General features: G+C 44.2%; 1 protein-coding gene across 1 annotated transcript; it reads left to right on the top strand.

The window, feature by feature from the left end:
- Nucleotides 1–5,643: 5,643 nt before the first annotated feature.
- Nucleotides 5,644–12,004, top strand: adamts1 (ADAM metallopeptidase with thrombospondin type 1 motif, 1). Its single transcript, XM_076296856.1, has 8 exons — nt 5,644–6,621; nt 7,561–7,901; nt 8,014–8,146; nt 8,331–8,788; nt 8,913–9,099; nt 9,221–9,399; nt 9,517–9,692; nt 9,827–12,004. Exons 1-8 carry the CDS (start codon nt 6,018–6,020, stop codon nt 10,563–10,565), a joined length of 2,817 nt encoding a protein of 938 aa, XP_076152971.1. The 5' UTR covers nt 5,644–6,017; the 3' UTR covers nt 10,566–12,004.
- Nucleotides 12,005–18,621: the final 6,617 nt, after the last annotated feature.

The raw sequence follows: 18,621 nt of genomic DNA, 5'->3' as shown, positions 1-18,621 counted from the left end.
CTGGGTGGTTGGCATGGAATGTCTCCTATACACAGCCTTATACCATCAAGTGATTTTAGGATGCTAGCTACCTGTAAAATTGCATTGGTTTTGAAGTCACCTCACTGTAATCTCTGTGAGACTGTATCATTAATGGGGCAATGGTAGTGTAGAGGCTAAGGAGCTGGGCTAGTGTGCTTCCACCGTTGTGCCCTTGAGCAAGGCACTTACAGTATCTCTGTGTTGCTCCAGGGACAATGGCCCTTGTAATATAATTGACATGAAAGTTGTTTCAGATAAAAAAGGTGTTTGCTAAATGATATGTAAATCAATATACACTTCAATGTCACTTTACTGTAGTCTCATACAGCACAGAAAAGTCATCGGTGGGGGTGAGCTCCATACAGATCCATTAGAGGGCGCTGCAATAGTGAGATGTCTACGGGTGTTTCAGTGACATGTATTGAAATGGTATCAGGCACCAATGTCAGTTATTATGACCGCCGCGCAGCGAAGCGGCGGTCATATAGGTTTAGTCAGATTTTTTTTTTTTTTTCTTTTTCTTTTTTTTTTTCTTTTTCGCATGTCCAAATTTCCGTCAATGATTCCCGGGACACTGAAAGACCGGGGTAGACGAAATTTGTGGGGCATGTAACCCCATATGGATAGCATGGAACCATCGTTTTTCGTTTTGATCTGTAGCCCCCCCGCTGGACTGCACCCCCGGAAAGGAGGGTAGGGCAGACACAGTTTTCTGTGAATATCTCGAGAACCGTAAGGTTTAGGAGGACCATTTTTTTGTTGTATGTTGATCTCAAGGGGCCATGTCAACCCATCCCATTACCACTTATTTCATGTATAGCGCCACCTAGTTAAAAATTAAAAAGCAAAAAATTAGGTGTTTCACATCACAATATCTCTGGCTGACATGGTCAAAACTGCACGAAATTGAAAGTGTAGGATCATTATGACACCCTCCGAATGCATGCCAAGTTTTGTGAACTTTCGTTCATGGGGGGCCTTACAATAAAATAATTTATGTGTACATTTAGTGACCGTACACCAACAAGGATTCCCGGGACACTGAAAGACCGGGGTACACGAAACTTGGTGGGCATGTAACTCCACATGGATAGCATGGAACCATCGTTTTTCGTTATCTGTAGCCCCCCCGCTGTACTGGACCCCCCGAAAGAAGGGTAGGGCAGACACAGTTTTCAGTGAATATCTTGAGAACGGTAGGGCCTAGGATGACCAATTTTTTCTGTATGTTTGCCTCCAGGGGTCATGTTAACCTATTTCATGTGCAAACATGTGCATAAACAGATACACACACACTCACATACATTCACAGTAATCATACGTATGACACATACTCACACAGTAGACATATGTATGCATGCATGCACATGCACAAACACACATACGCAGGCAAACACACAAGCATGCACACACACCCACACACATAAAGATAAACGTGTACACGCACACATGCACACAATTCAAGAATTTTTCAGAATTATGAACAGGCAAGATGGGGGTGGGGTTGTATAAAATTAATTTTACATGTGGAATCTATGAACTAATTATGTTTTGGTACTTGTTGTCTAGCAGATACCAGTGAGAATTGAGTGTGGCTAATGCAATTTAGTGAGACAGTTAGAATCATATAGGCCTTTCAGCGTGATTTATTTTTGTGGAAAAAATGTACTGGACTGGGCGGCGGTCATATTTTGTACCGCTCTGCGGTACATCTAGTTACAATGGTAGTAATATGATTAAAATACTTCCTATATGAATATGTAGACTGCCATTAAATAGTAGTAAACTTACACAGTTAAGTTTTCCCATTTCAAATTGTTGCTGGTACGACACCATGCGCTCACATAATCAAAAAGGCATAACAAAGACTACTTCCTTATTCAACTGAAGAAGTTCCATGTGAGCAAACACCTGTTGGTGCATCAAAGAGAGCATCATCACCTCGTCCATCACCTGTCCAGTGCAGGCCTTAGACAGTCGCACCACAAGGTAATTAGTGAGGGTTGTCATCAAAGCCTCGGACATAATTGTTTGTGATCTCCCTCCAGTCATGGACGGATTATGAACTTTCGGGCCCCTGGGCCCACATGTATTAAGGGCTCCCCACTAATTGTCGCATATGTGGAAGGGGGGTTTGGGGGTCCTCCCCCAGAATTTTTTTCATTTGTTTGATGTGATTTCCTGTATTCTGGTGCATTTTGGTAGCTTAGAAATCTAGACACACCCTAGCGGCAGCAAATTACATTTGCTTCCAGGGCTAGTCTAGCAACTCTCCGTTGGCTTGTGAGCTTGAAAAATTAAACTTCTATCAGGCCAATCAAATCGTCTATAGAGTCGTTAGGGGGGCATAACATAATGATTGATGGCAGAGTTGCAACGGTTTGGCTTGAATTCCCTGCTACTTGAAAACAAAGAAGATGGACATTGCTGTTGAACTAGCCAACTAGCTCCGCTGGTGGGAAAACGCATGGGACTCAGTGCTGTCCTATTGCGTGCAGAGGGAATTTGAAAGACAACCGATTATCCCGCCCCTCGGACTGAGCACTGTGAACGGTGAGTGCCCAGACCCTACATTTTAATGTGGGTCTGGCTCGTCAGGCTAGCATTTTGGTGATGGCCAATACTAAATTCAATCAGATTCATAGCCTACATCCTGATGTGTTGATATTGAGGCAATGATTCCATGCAAAGGCTTGGGCTTCAGGGCCCCCTGACACCTTGGGCCCCTGGGTCTGGGCCCGGAAGGCCCTTGCAGTAATCCATCCCTGCCTCCAGTCCACTCTCTGTACTCTGAACGCACCCAAAATAATCAATCTCGTCCAAACCACCTCTTCTTGTTCCAGCTTCTAGAATAGATATAATAGAATGTCTTTATTTGTCATTGTCACAGTGTACAACGAAGTTGAAGCGCCATCCTTAGTGCAAAGACTAATGAAATATATAAGTACCCTAAAAAAACAATAATAAGAAGAAACACATAAGACAACAATCACACCTACACATCCACATCCAATGTTTTGTGCTTTCCTAAGGCAACAGGAACTGTATAGTTCTTCCAAAGAGGGTTAGTAACCTTAATGACTCCCTGAGTGCTTTTTTCTGTGCAACTGAACCGCACACATAGGCTGTAAGTGAGGATGCTCTCTATGGAACAGCGATAGAAAGCTACCAGCAGAAAGTTGGGTCTCTGCTGGGCCTTCTTCACCTGCACAGCAGTGTTTGCGCCCCAGGTCAGGTCATCTGTCATGTGGACTCCCCAGAAATGAAAGTCCGACACACTCTCCACACAGTCCCCGTTATGGTTCTCCCTTTTGGAAGATGCTACCGGTCCATACAAACTGTAATCACACATTTCAAAACCCTGAGTCTGCCTACCTTTAATGGATCAAATTGTCCTGAGGGTTTAACTTTTCGGCAATTGAGCAGTCTGTTTAATCATACTCATTCAGTCTCAACTTAAATGAATCACATTTCTGAGATCATGCAAGTTATTTCCATGAACATACCTTGGGCTGAGGGATGATACAATATTGGCCTGAAACTCACCCTCTGCTCTGCCACAAACAGAGCTAATGAAGACGACAGAAAAAAAAACTATAGCTGTGAAAGAATAAAATGTCAGTTTCCAAAAACAAGAAAACTAAATATAAACTACAATGGGTAGCCACACAAACTAAATTTAAACAACTGCATGCAAAAATGGTATTGTTTCCCTCCTTTGCAGTGAGGGTGCTATATAATTTTGTCCTGTCCCAGTACCTTCTAGAGGTAACGGTCATCACAGGAACAAGAGACAGAGAGAGAGAGGGGGGGAGAGACAGAGTTTATGCAGATACATCAAGACAATCCCCTCTTTCTTTCACACACATCTACATGGTGTCATTTCTGAAAACTCTCTTCCCCTCTTTTCGACCAGACAGGGTCAATAGCCGAATTCACAGGAAGCCATAAACTTGCTCAGAATAAGAAACCCCAGAGACATAACAAATCTTTCCACTTAGTATCACCCTGGACTCGACCCTTTACCATGATGATTCATATTACGAGAATCACACATCCTCCGCTGACGAATTAATTTCTAGTCAACAGTTGTGTTGCACTGCCACCCTTTGGTCATATCTATAATACATTTTCTGGATCTTTAGCTTTATTCAGATTGACTTATTATATGCTCGAATAAAATTGTGATAAACATTACAACGTGCTGCATTGGGTGAGTATTTAGGTGCAAAGATCTTAGCTCCAATAACGGCTATTAAATCTCATTCATATTTGGTGTCATCCTTATCCTTCAGTGAAGGGACAGCCAAGGCATCGACAAAAATGGTGGAGCTTGACTGCACCCATGTGGACGAATGTATTTGCAACACATCCTTGGGATAAAACCTGCTGAATTTAAGGTGGTCTATGATTTCTGAGTCTCTGTTGCGCTGGACTTCTCAGAATACCTCTCTCGCTATTCCTATTATTAAAGTTAACCGTAATATTAATTGGTCGTTTGGTCACTGAATTGCGCATCATTTGCATCAGTTTCGCATCATTAGGCACCATTTTCAATTAACAGCGAACCTTGCCCCCACTTGAGGATTTTCATTATGTGTGTTAAGAGTTATCGCGTTATCGAGTTATCACTATGAGAAAGAACTGAGAGAGGCTGACAGAAGAGCGAAACCATCCCACTCAACGTAGTGGTACTTGCACGCTTTGCAACCATTTGTTATGTAAAAGTCTGTTCCAATTGATCTGTGATGTTTTATTTTGTTCTTGTACGGTATGTTCCTCTCTCTCTCTCTCTCTCTCTCTCTCACACACACACACACACACACACACAAACACACACACACAATGACAAATGTTTCCAAAACCAATGTGGATTGGCCACAGGGAGAGGAGCAAATTGGTTCGTTTGTGAAGGGTCTTCGCTTACTACGGCCCTGTCATATGAAATGTTTCAGCTGCACCGGGTGCACGGGGTAAGGGATCAGATTTTGAGAGGGGCGCCTCCCTGTGCAGTGCACAGGGAAGTGGGCGCAACAGAGCTAGTTCCACCTTAATAACAAGTCTCAGAAACAGACTACTCTATCCAGGCTATCAGTCCCTATTATCCCCGCCGACCAACGCATACAGCCACGATGGGATGTCAGCTTGCCCAGCCTGGTTTGACAAACCTGGTATACTATAATTATCTCGGTGGTATCTTCGACCTATTCTTAGCATCTGTATAACAAATATATTGCGCCCCCACAAAATAATAAACACGAGATAGATTGAATTGGGACAATCTAAGGAGGACGAGGCAAGAAATGTAAAAATTTCCGAAGCCCTAAAGTGACACATAAAAGTTAACATCAGAAGAATAAAGAACAGGAGATAATCCCACCCTCTGGCCGGTACAAGAGAGAGTTGTGGGTGGGGGGGGGGGGGGTGGGGGCTGCTCTGTGCGTCCCAGTCCGGTGTGATTGATTCGTATGGCCAAGTGCCAAGCAGTGCCGCGTTTTGTTGCGCACAAGATCTCGCTGTGTGAGATCAAAGGCGCCCGAGAAAAGGGCGGTCCCGGGCGGGGGAATATATAGGAAGCCGGGGTCCGAATTTCTTATAAGGGGAAAGGAGAGCAGAGAGAAATAGACAGCTGGACCGCACTTTCCCGAAAGACAGACTTTAACAGCTGACAAATATTCTAAGGAGACAGAGTTAGAGACGCTCCTAGTTCGGTCTGGAATCTGTAACTTTTGAATGCGGAGCGTGACTGTTCATTACGTTTTATGTTGCATTTTTATTTATTGTATTCTGAAGCCACAGTCAGCAGTGATATTAAATTTTGTTTTGCACTGGATTTAGGTGAATTTTAGTATTTTTCCTCTTCTTATTTTTAAGATAGTTTTGGGCACTCGCTGCACAAGATATTTTTGCAAATAGTTGCAAACTTTACACGGATTTTCGCTGCAACTTTACATTCAGTAAAAGGTTATTTTCCCTTTTTGGGATTCAAGAGGAATATGATGGGGTTTGCGCCTTTGGCGATCTGTTTGCTGTGTACTATTTGCGTTAGCGCCGGGCGCAACGCGTTTGAGGAGAGTACGGTGGTGCCGGTTCGGCTCGACCCGGATCTAAGTCGGACCCTTAACGTCGAGGCGCAAGAGAAGGAGTCAGAAAAACGCATCTATCGTTTGGACGTGTTTGGCGAGCAGATGGTCTTGGACCTAGAGCCGGACCACACATTCCTGGCGCCCGGGTTTGTCTTCCATGTGGTGGGTAATCCTGGTTCGACCCCGCAACCGGAGTCTGACAGTGGAGCGGAGGCACGTTGCTTTTTCTCAGGAACGGTCAATGGCGATGCCAACTCCGCCGCTGCGCTTAATCTGTGCGGAGGACTTCAAGGCGGCTTCTACCTGAATGGCCAAGAGTACTTCATCCGGCCACTCAATGTCAGCAGAGTCACCGAACCCACAGATGAGGATCTTCACGTTATCCAGCGCCGGAGCAGGGGGTTCATGGCCGAGGAGGGCAGCTCTAAATGTGGCGTTAACGAGGAGGAGGAACGGGTCAAGGAGAGCCCAGAGAAGCATACCATGAATCTGGACTCAAACTCTGATTCAAAAGGTAAATGCCGTTTAATAACATGAAGCAAATGTCAGATAGAAAGAAATATTATGTGACTCAGGTTCGATGAATTATGGTGGAAAAGTAAAGCGTTTGACGAAAGGCTATTCCAAATGACATCTGGATCTGCTTTTCGTGAAAGTTTCTCTTTTTTGTCCGTTTCCCCTCACGGCATGCACTCATTGACATGGCCTTATCACGTGCTTTTTGACGCATGAAATTAACTTCTAAAGATGTAATATCCCGGAGTATGGCGTACGCGCCGTGCAAAGCGCCGACAGCGGTCAAATTGTATTTTTCCTCCCATCACAATTTGAATTATAGGCCTACGAAAAGTTTGTTCAGACTCCAAACTGTTGCCCAGATCGTTTTACACGTCAATCTATTGCAGGCCAGCGCCTTGAGGCTATCAGAAGGAACTCGGTAATTCGGCTAGTGATTTTTGGGTTGAGGTCTGGGGAGGGTTAACGGGGAGAGGGTTCAGCTCTCCATCCGTATACGCAGGATCAGGGGGAGGAGAGGTAACAGTGGTAAGGGGCGGGGGGGATCGAAGGGAGGGAGGTCTGGGATTCGTAAAGACGTGTGGAGTCGTCTCCTGGTACCGCACGTTGCGTCTCACAGCTCCGTCAGACATATTTTGCCAGGGGATTGCGGACAGCCTTTTCCGCCAAATTTCCTACCAGAGAAGGTCAGACAGAAAATGCTGGGTTTTTTTTCGAGGAGGCGGGACGGACTTTGGGGCTGAGTCATGTTACGTTTGTCCGCGTAGAACAACCTGAAACTCAGCCTCGGACTTTCTTCAGACATACATTGCTATGATGAAACACTCATAGATCAGATTTATTAAGAATGTAATAAATATTTCTATGTACTATTTTATGTTGAACTTAGTTGATATCTAACCAGGCTGCATCTTGTCTTCCTTCTGTGTTTTTACAGCGCACCATCGTTCCCGGCGCTTCGTGTCCACCCCTCGCTATGTCGAAATCATGCTGGTGGCTGACCAGTCCATGGCGGAGTTCCATGGCGCGGGCCTGAAGCCATACCTCATGACCATCATGGCGGTGGCATCGCGCCTCTATCGCCACCCCACCATCCACAACTCCATCACTCTGGCCGTGGTGAAGCTTCTCGTGGTGTACGACGAGCAGCACGGACCAGACGTCTCATCCAACGCCGCGCTGACGCTCAGGAACTTCTGCCAGTGGCAACGGCAGCACAACCCGGCCAGTGACCACAACCCTGAACATTACGACACAGCGGTGCTGTTCACCAGACAGGTAAACATCAGCCATTCTTCCTTACCTCTAAGATACGGAACAGAACCTTGAAATGATGAGATGTGTGAAAGAGTGTTGCTAAAGTGTGTTCTGTCTTCTTGGTGCTCTGTAGGATTTGTGTGGCGCCCACTCCTGTGACACTCTAGGTATGGCAGATGTGGGCACTGTGTGTGACCCGGATAGAAGTTGCTCCATTATTGAGGATGATGGACTACAGGCAGCCTTCACTGTGGCACACGAACTTGGTAAGTGACACCAATGTAGACATAACACTTTAGTAAACCACACTGTAGCCTACAAAGCCATTCAAATTGTTTCAATTAAATATGTATATATGTATAAACTCCATTCCAACACAATTTATGAATCTATTAATATATAATACTGACTATATCTAACTGACATTTTTGTCAATGTTCCCCTCTGCAGGTCATGTTTTCAACATGCCCCATGATGATGCAAAACAGTGTGCCAGTGTCAACGGTGACCACTGGAGCTCTCACATGATGGCGTCCACCCTCTCCAACCTGGACCAGCTGCGGCCCTGGTCCCCGTGCAGTGCCCTGATGATCACCTCCTTTCTGGACAATGGCCATGGTCAGTGCCTCCTGGACAAGCCCCAGAAGCCCCAGCAGCTGCCCCAGGCCCTGCCAGGCACCCTGTACGATGCAGATCGCCAGTGCCGCCTGACGTTCGGCGAAGAGTCCCAGCACTGTCCCGACCTGAGCACCACGTGCGCCGCACTGTGGTGCACGGTCACCACTGCCAATGGCCTGCTGGTGTGCCAGACAAAGAACTTCCCGTGGGCCGACGGCACGCCCTGCGGACGTGACAGCTACTGCCTGGCCGGCCAGTGTCTCAGCACGAGCGAAGCAGCCAGACACCAGGTGAGCATCGATGGTGGGCTTTTTGTTGTCTTACAGACTCACTGGTAGTGTTGGGGAAGTTGTGTTGTTGGATCATCTGACTGGTGTTCTAATCTGATTTTTCCTCTCTTGTTCTCTCTCTCAGACTCCAGTCAATGGTGGTTGGGGTACTTGGGGCCCGTGGGGCGAGTGTTCACGTACTTGTGGAGGTGGCGTGCAGTATTCCTTCCGCGACTGCGACAGCCCCATACCCAAAAATGGAGGCAAATACTGTGAAGGCAAAAGGATCCAGTATCGTTCTTGCAACACTGAGACCTGCCCTGATAGCAATGGTAAGAGAACCTTCACCATCATTCACATTCACAATTATGTTGATGATAGCAACCTTGAACTCCAGTTAAGCTAAACTAAGACTCACTCTTCTTAACTTTTTTGCCCCCTTCCTCTGTTTAGGTTTGTCATTCCGCGAAGAGCAGTGTCTGGCCCACAATGACATCTCCTCCCAGGTGTCATTCGGATCAAGTGGGGGAGTTGAGTGGGTGCCGAAATATGCCGGAGTGTCACCCAAAGACCGCTGTAAGCTGGTGTGCCGGGCCAAGGGAACAGGCTACTTCTTCATCCTGAAACCTAAGGTAGGTTCACTTTGGACCACCTGGTTCGTTGTTTTGAATCTGATACCACCATCATTAAAACCACTTGAGCTCGATGAGGTCCAGAGAATAACGGTAGCTTCTCTCTATCGCCCTCAGGTGGCTGATGGCACTCCCTGCACCCCAGACTCGACATCAGTGTGCGTGCAAGGCCAGTGTGTCAAGGCAGGCTGCGATCGCATCATCGGCTCCAACAAGCGCTTTGATAAGTGCGGTGTCTGTGGTGGTGATGGGTCCACATGCAAGAAGGTGTCTGGTTCTCTGGATCGTGCAAGGTGAGATTGAGTCACTCTGTCATTTTAGAACTTTCTGAAGTATCTCAATGAGATTATAGCATTCATCGTATTAGAGCTAAAGTAGTTCCACATGTTACTTAACATGCTAATACATTTTTTTTTGTCTTTTGCAGGCCTGGCTATCAGGATGTCGTGACTATTCCTGCTGGTGCTACTCTGGTGGATGTCAAACAACGTAGCCCTGGCAGCCGTGGTAGTGACAACAGCTACCTGGCAGTCAAGCGTCAGGACGGCACTTACCTTCTGAATGGTGACTACAAACTGACGACGCTCGAGACAGACATCTCCCTGCGGGGGTTGCTGCTACGCTACAGCGGCTCATACGCCCCCCTGGAGCGTCTACGGAGCTTCGCTCCACTGCCCGAGCCCCTGACCATCCAGGTGCTGTCCGTGGGTGAGTCGCCGAGACCGCGGGTCAAGTACAGCTACTTCACCCCGCGTCCCGCTTCCGCTGGGCCTTCCTCAGGAGGCTCCCAGAACCGGCCGTCCATCAACGCCATCCGGGAGGTTGGCGGGGCCGAGTGGACCCTGCGTGAGTGGGGGCCCTGCTCGCAGACCTGCGGCAGCGGCACGCAGCAGCGCGAGGTGCTATGTCTGGACACCCACGGGCGCCAGTCGCGCGACTGCCCAGAGGAGCTCCGGCCGGCCGCCACCCGCTCCTGCTCCACCCAGCCCTGCCCCTCCTGGCTGCTGGGCGAGTGGTCCAACTGCTCCAAGACGTGCGGCAGGGGTTTCCGCAAGCGCATGCTGCGCTGTGTGGGGCACGACGGCCGGACACTGCCCAACGAGAGCTGCAATGCCAAAGACAGGCCGCGGCCCCTGCTTGACCTGTGCAACCAGAGCGCCTGCTAGGACCGTGCATCTGGGCCCTGCCATTTCGAACAGCCGCTCCGATAGCCTGAGCCAGTTTTCCCTAACGCTAACATCTTAGGTTAAGAAACGAATGCAGGCTTTAAAGGGATTCAGTAGAGTCCCCCCACCCTGTTTGGCAATGACTGCAGACCAGCCTTGAGTGCAGTGGTTAAAGAGGCTGTCTTGTTGGCATCCTGGTAATCCTGGCAATGGACAAATGCTAAGAGACACTGCCAGATCTTCAGCACACAAACACTTGGCACGGTCAGACTCTTTTGCCTCCACCTTTATTCCATGCCATATGGCACAGATTGGCATAGCATTACCAAGGTGATGGAAATAGGAAAAGCCTGAGGAGCAGACCTGTCTCTTCCCCAGGTGTGCTGTTTCCTGTGCCAACATCATACATGTGTTAATGTGTGTGTGTGTGTGTGTGTGTGTGTGTGTGTGTGTGTGTGTGTGCATGTGCTAATGTATGCATGCATGTTCTCATGTGTATGTGTGTAGTCATGTTTATATATTCTGTTCGAGCTGGACTGGACAGACAGATTTATTTTAAATTAGCGCAGAGGAGTTATTGAGGAAGGAGAGAATGTTACCGAGGGAAATGCAGGAATTCAACCGAAAAGGACACCTTAAAAGAAGTGAGCATAGAAGTTTGGAATTTGGCTATACTGGTGTGTCAAATCTTCTCTGGACTTGTCTGAAGACATTTCACAGCAGGTATCTTAGGAGGAGAGTCAAAGGATGCTATCAATCATCGTACACATTAAAAGCAACACAATTTAACGTTTTTCACACCTATTTAAATTTCAATACTACGTTGTCAAGCTCTCTGAAGTGTCCATTCCGTTCCTGTTGCATACGCTGCTATTTTAAGAAAAGAAAAAAAAAAGTATGTTTTTCTTTGCCGTTTAACATTCACAAGCTACCCATCATATTGGAAGATTCTGGGAGGAAGGGTGCAAAATGACATCCCTCCCATTTCCAAGCCTAGCCTTGCCAGGAGGGAGGTGGCATAAGGAGGGGAGGGACAACTACGGGGAGTGAGAAAGACCAAAGATAGTTTTTTTTTTCCAGTGCCTTAGCAGGAGTGTGTAGTACTATTTGTATGTATGTGTGTGTATGAGTGCGGAGATGTACTGAGGGACTTCTCTCCTGATAATACTTCATAAGTAAGTCTCTCCTACCTTCTAAGAAGGTCTGTGCCTTTGGTTTGTTTTTTTGTTTTTTTTATTAGGTGTTTTTGTACAGAATATCCAAACATTATTTATTTTTGTACAGCCTGTTTAATATAATCTTGTGGCTTTTTATTATTATTGTATTTTTTATTTGTTATTATTATTGAAATAACAGAGGGGTGTAGAGTCTATAGAGTATTTATACTGTCTGATATATATGGTCTTAGGTTTATAAATAAAGTATCAAATTGACCCATGGACTGTTGTCACAAGTGCTCACTTATTCTTTATCAACTAATTCCCAATCAGATGTTTATACCACATCATCTAAATGAATACATAAGATAGACAGACACATTTTTTTAATGTTCCCTGGGGATAGTCATTTTCACACATCCCTCCACACACAACAGAAAACCAATACAATCATACAACACATGAAAATGCTTAAAAAGTAGTAACTAATACCAACACACATAGATTAGTATGCTGCAGCACACAGGCCTACACTGACTTTCCAAACAGTGGTGGGAAAAGAAAGCTTCATAGAAATACAGATGTCCTTGAAGACCTGCTGAGAGCACGGTGCTGCATTATAAGCTGACCGCAGTAACACATTTTCTCCACTGGGTGGTGGGTGTCCAGACCTGCCTCTGGGTTTCCTCCCCTGAGGAGGACCAACAGGAAGTCAGTAATCTGTAATTATGGTTTTAAAAGCCATGGCGATTGGCATAATTGAGTGAAACCATGAGGGCCAGCTTCACAGCAGATGCTCTAAACAATGGTTCCACTCATGAGAGGAATGCTTCACAGGCCCTTTACTCACCCACTTCTGCTGACTGAAGATGTTTCACAGACTCCCTCTAACCTACACACACACACACACACACACCCACACACCCACACACACACACACACACACTCAGAAGGAGGGGGGCAGATAGAGAAAGAGGGAGAGAGAGAGAAGGTTAAAGGTTAGTGAAACAAACAAATCTGACAATTATTGTTTCTGTAGCAACAGATTGATGGTCATACACTTTGTGATAAATATCCAATGCCAAATACCCCTCATAAGAATACCCGTGGAAGATGGGGAGGTGATTTTTATGTATATAGTTCTTAGCAGACGCTTTTGTTTGAAGCAACTTACAATGACTTCAATAAGCATTACATTAACAATAAAATTAACAGTTTAAAGTAGTCATATAGTCTACATTAAAGATAACAATATTAGTAATAGACTGAATAGAATTTAACAGAATAATAAGAAAGACAATGAACATTATACAACTCTGTAAGGAGAACTGCCTAGTTAAATACATGGTAAACAGATGAGACTTTTTGATGATCCCAAAACTATCACTGGAACAAAGAGTATTGGGCTGGGCACATCATATCATCAACGAGGACTCACAGACACAAAACGCCTTGACTGTGACCTCTTAGGGCAGCCGTGGCTTACTGGTTAGCGCTTTGGACTTGTTACCGGAGGGTTGCCGGTTCGAACCCTTATAGGCACGGCTGAAGTGCCCTTGAGCAAGGCACCTAACCCCTCACTGCTCCCGAGTCCCGCTGTTGTTGCAGGCAGCTCACTGCGCCGGGATTAGTGTGTGCTTCACCTCACTGTGTGCTTCACTAATTTGTGGATTGGGATAAATGCAGAGACCAAAATTCCCCTCACAGGATCAAAAAAGTATTTATACTTAGTGTTGATAGAAGGCCGGCAAAGCAGATGCTCATCAAAAGACTGCAGTGGGGGAGAAGAGACATATAGATGGATCATGGAATTAAGATGGCAAGGTGCAGATCCAGCAGTTCCAAGTGTCCAAGGTAAGGGATTTGAAGCTAATTATGGCTGCTAAAGGAATATTGCATAGGATAAACCAACATGACTTTGTGACTGAGGCAACATGCTCAGAAATATTTATGACATCAATTGTGACACACAAAAAGTGACATGGGGTTTAGCTGGGGTCACTGGAGATGAATCAAGCTGGATGCCGAAATACCAGAAGCTCAGTTTTGGAGAGAATGAGCTGAAATATCCCTGTTTGTGCAAATGATCTAACCATGAGGAAGTGTAAATTGAGAACTGAAAGGGCTCAGGTACTGATCCCTGTCTGAGGTACATACTGTATGTGATGAGGTCATGAGCCTTTCACACCTGTCCTTGCCAAGACATACAGAATGGACGTCCTTTGCGGTAAGAAATCGATTGATAATCAAAGGGAATTTAAGGAGAGAAAAAAAGTCTCCAGGCCAAGACACTGTTTTCTCTCTCCTTCATTCCTTTTGACTCTTTTCCTTGACACCAAAGAGCACCCGGCAAAAACAGTGGAGACAAAGACGCCTACAACCTTCGTCTCAAATCAACTAATAGCTTTCCCAGAAATTCCTAGCTCAGACAAGGTTCCGTGTCACTGGACATACAGAGATTACTAAGCTTTTACTGAAGTGAAAAAGCTATTGAGCCATTGGCTCTGGCTGGCATCCACATTAGCTGTAGTCCTATAACATAAATGAATGGACACCTAACCTATATGTTTAAGCAGGGGCGTCGCCAGCCGATTTTACTGGGGGCTTCAGCCCGGGGTAAATTGAGCTCAGCCCGGGTAGCCAAAAACATGTTATTTAACTTTTTTATTTCGTTGTGCATTCTATCCCTTGTAGCCTGTTAGAACCATAGACTGTATATATAGAACAAGGAATCCCGAACACTAAACTCTGACAAGGAGAAGCAGAACAGGCGGGGCGGGGCGGGGCTGGGCTGGGCTGGGCTGGGGGTGGGTGGAGAGCGGCAGAGGGTCTCTTCCCTTCGCGGTCTGGTCTGAGATCAGTGGATCTGTGCTCTCAACTAACGTTACTGCTGTCAACCAAAGTCCTTTTAGGCAAGTCCCTCCACTCGGCCGCCATATTGTACCGCTTTTTGGGCACTCATCGGGCATCCGTTTCGGCAGAAATGCGCGTGCGCAAGGCTTCACGACACCAATCCTGCTCCAGCGGCGAGATCACAACACATGATTGGCACATGTCTTCACAACACACCACATTATTGGCTCAATGTATTCACAACACAGCACATGATTGGCTCAATGTATTCACATGTCGACGTTTTGCCGCGGAAGGGGTGGGATATGTGTAGACAACTGCCATATTGCTGTTACAAACTTGTACAAACGGGTTGCTAGGTTACGGGAACGCTGGCGAGACACGCCGCTCCGTCTGGCATCATGTTTTTGTTTGTTTTTATGTAATGTTCGTAATTTTATGTAATGTCATGTTTATTTTTTGTATTGGTTTGTCTAGTTAAATGTTTTCCCTATTTATTTACGCTATTTTTGATAGTTTTCGTGTTATTCTTAGTCCTTTTTACTCCTAAGTCAGCTGATGTCGTTGACATTTGTCCATTGGGAGCTTGATATGGCTAGCTTTTGCCCTAGCTGGGCATCGGACATCCTTCCATCTATCCGTGAGCGGTGCAGCACTTCACTGTCTGGTCGAGGGGATCTCTCGGGACAGCTGGACCTAGGCTACTCTGCGAAAGATCTGCCGTGGCCGCCGAGCTGTTGCTAACCTGTGAGCTGTCATGCCAACTGCAGACTAACGTTAACGGTTAAGAGCTGCATTCTCACGGAGCAACAAACGGTCGCTGTTAACTCCACCGAATTGCGGATCTACACGATCGCTCAGTACTTTGGACTGTGCTTCCATCATCTCCAGACTGCAGTCTAGCAGGCCTAGCTTCTAACGTTAACGTTATCTCCAGACTGCCAGTGAATTCACCGGGTTGGTCAGTTGCTAAAGAACTTTGTTGGCATTGCATCGGTTGTGAAGACACAGCTCTGTGCGCAGTTTTCACGGATCATCATTGCCCTTGGACATTTTCAACTGGTTTGGAAATTGGACTAATTTTAACATCACTTTTTCCCCTTTTAATATATATATATATATATATATATATATATATATATATACATATATATATTTTTTTTCATTTGTTTATTTGTTTTGTTGTCTGTCTTATATGTCTTGGTGTCACGGGTACTCTGGCGACTACGCCACTCCGTCCGGCATTTTTTGTATTTGTTATTTTTTTTAAATGTATTTGTCTTGTCTTGATGTCATGGGTACGCTGGCGACTACGCCGCTCCATCCGGCATCTTTTGTCTTGTTGTTATGTGTCTTGTTTGTGGAGCGCTTTGGATTGCACTATGTGCATGTTAAATGCGCTTTAAAAATAAATCTGACTTGACTTGACAAACTAACCCCATGCATTCCTATAGAGGAGTTTTTGAGTGCTGTGTCTCCTCATTAGAAAGTCTCTGTGTCCAGAGGCGTATCAAGATTTTTAAAAGTGTGGGGTTGTGGGATAGGAAAATTAAACAATCTGGCCAAATTATAAATAACTCCCTACAGGGACGTTGTAAGTATTTTCTGAGAGGGGTGCAGACTATGTTGGTGTCCGGGAGTTTCTACCCCGAAAAAAAAATGAAATTCTGATTGCTAAACACACCATTTTTTTGCAGTTTGGGAGGGACAGAAGAAGCAGCGCCCCTCATCTGTGTGGCTCATGTGACATGTAGGCCTACATGATCTACCTGCTATCACTTCACTATTTGACACTACCCTACATGGAGACATATCTCATGTTATAAATCAAGAAATCATTTCAGAAATGATGTTTTGTGCATATGGGTTAGCAGGCTACTATAGACAGACAACAGCCTAATTTTGAGGTATCACTAATACCTATTAAATAAATGTAAAGGACACAGAATATTGACAGAACTGTAAGCTCAAATTCAAAAATGTTTGAAGTCTACCCAAACACATGCAAAGGGAATATAAATAAATTGTGTTGCATATAGCCAGCTTAATTAATGTCAATTTAAAGATTATGATTAGCAGTTTCTATGCTTTTTCCATTGATAGTTACAGGAAGCTACGTTGTTAGAGGTGATGCATCCCCTCTATTGAAATCCGGAGACTTCTTATTACAGTGCATGAAAATGCACTGTACTGTTCTTCCAAGGCAACATCAACAACTTATTATTATTATTCCGCTTACCACTTTTTCCGTACGCTATTTCTCTTGAACAGTTTAACTTAAAAACTTCATTCAAACTTTGTAACGTAGGTATTCAAACGGACCAAGCTGCTATGTCTTTTCAACTTTGAAACTTTTATACTTTTTAAACTATTAAAGAAAAACTTTTTAAAAATCCCCATAGACTTAACATTGCCGATTGTGACATCATAATACGGCCGTTAAGCAATTAGAATCCTATGGCAGGTGTTCAGGCCACCTGCAGCCTCAGGCTTTAAGCATACAATCTGGGTCAATTAAGACTACACATCCTATTCAAAATAAAAGTCCTCACTACAATAATCTACTGTTAAACAATGTAACCCATTAAACTACTGAACTTTTTACATTCAACTTTTAAACGGTCTACTTTTAAACCATTATGTAAACCATGTAATCATTAAACTATTTATCTACTAAACTAGCTGTCTATCAACAACTTTTAAACTATATACATTCAACTTTTAAACAGTCTACTTTTAAACTATGATTAAACTATCTATTAAACTAGCTGTCTATCAACAACTTTTAACTTGTCATCAACTATGTCAACACTTGTCATCAACTATGACTCCTACCCACTGTAGCTAGTTAGCATGTTAGCATAGTTAGCATGTTAGCATTGCTAACATTGTTAGCATTTTTAACAAAACTGCTAAAAATGATTAGCTAGGTTAGCTAAGTCACATGGTTAGCATAGTTAGAATGTTAGCATTGTTAACATGCTAGTTAGCATAGTTAGCATTAACTCCTAAAAATGATTAGCTAGGTTAGCTAAGTCACATGGCTAGTATAGTTAGCATTGTTAGCATGTTAATTAGCATAGTTAACATAACTACTAAAAATGATTAGCTAGGTTAGCTAAGTCACATGGTTAGCATAGTTAGCATGTTAGCATAGTTAACATGTTAATTAGCATAGTTAGCATAACTACTAAAAATGATTAGCTAGGTTAGCTAAGTCACATGGTTAGCATAGTTAGCATTGTTAACATTCTAGTTAGCATAGTTAACATGACAACTAAAAATGATTAGCTAGGTTAACTAAGTCACATGGTTAGCATAGTTAACATGTTAGTTAGCATAGTTAGCATAACTACTAAAAATGATTAGCTAGGTTAGCTAAGTCATATGGTTAGCATAGTTAGCATGTTAACATGTTAGTTAGCATAGTTAGCATAATTACTAAAAATGATTAGCTAGGTTAGCTAAGTCTCATGGTTAGCATAGTTAGCATGTTAGCATTGCTAACATAGTTAGCATGTTTAGAAAACTGCTAGAAAACGTTAGTTAAGTTAGCTAACTAACATGGTTAGCATAGTTAGCATTGCTAACATAGTTAGCATGTTTAGCAAAACTGCTAGAAAATGTTAGCTAAGTAACATGGTTAGCATGTTAGCATTTCTAACACTGCTATAAAACATTAGCTAAGTAGTATGGTTAGCATAGTTAAAAATCTTAGCATAACTGCTAGCAAACATTAGAGCCATTCCAACTTTCAGTTATCGTCAAATATCTACCTATACACAGCCATTAAACTATTTGAATATCAACATTCATTAAACTGCTATAAAACGTTATCTAAGTAACATGGTTAGCAGGTTAGCATTGCTAGCACTGCTATAAAACATTAGCTAAGTAGCATGGTTAGCATAGTTAAAACTCTTAGCATAACTGCTAGCAAACATTAGAGCCATTCCAACTTTCAGTTATCGTCAAATATCTACCTATACACAGCCATTAAACTATTTGAATATCAACATTCATTAAACTTCCAGTCTGTCAACAAC

Source organism: Alosa pseudoharengus, unplaced genomic scaffold (assembly GCF_046254945.1).
Source record: "Alosa pseudoharengus isolate Yale_2024_CS ecotype anadromous, Long Island Sound unplaced genomic scaffold, YU_APseudo_1.1 YU_APseudo_1.1_scf_20, whole genome shotgun sequence".
Taxonomy (NCBI): Eukaryota; Metazoa; Chordata; class Actinopteri; order Clupeiformes; family Clupeidae; genus Alosa; species Alosa pseudoharengus.
The sequence above is the reverse complement of the archived record's forward strand: the minus strand, read 5'-3'. Positions and strand labels throughout refer to the sequence as shown.

Bases quoted from the DNA above. Each gene is read 5' to 3' on its own strand.
- adamts1 (XM_076296856.1), top strand. From the start codon at position 6,018: ATGATGGGGTTTGCGCCTTTGGCGATCTGTTTGCTGTGTACTATTTGC. The intron at 8,789-8,912 runs GTGAGCATCGAT...TCTCTCTCTCAG, and splicing joins GCGAAGCAGCCAGACACCAG to ACTCCAGTCAATGGTGGTTG. The intron at 9,400-9,516 runs GTAGGTTCACTT...TATCGCCCTCAG, and splicing joins TCTTCATCCTGAAACCTAAG to GTGGCTGATGGCACTCCCTG.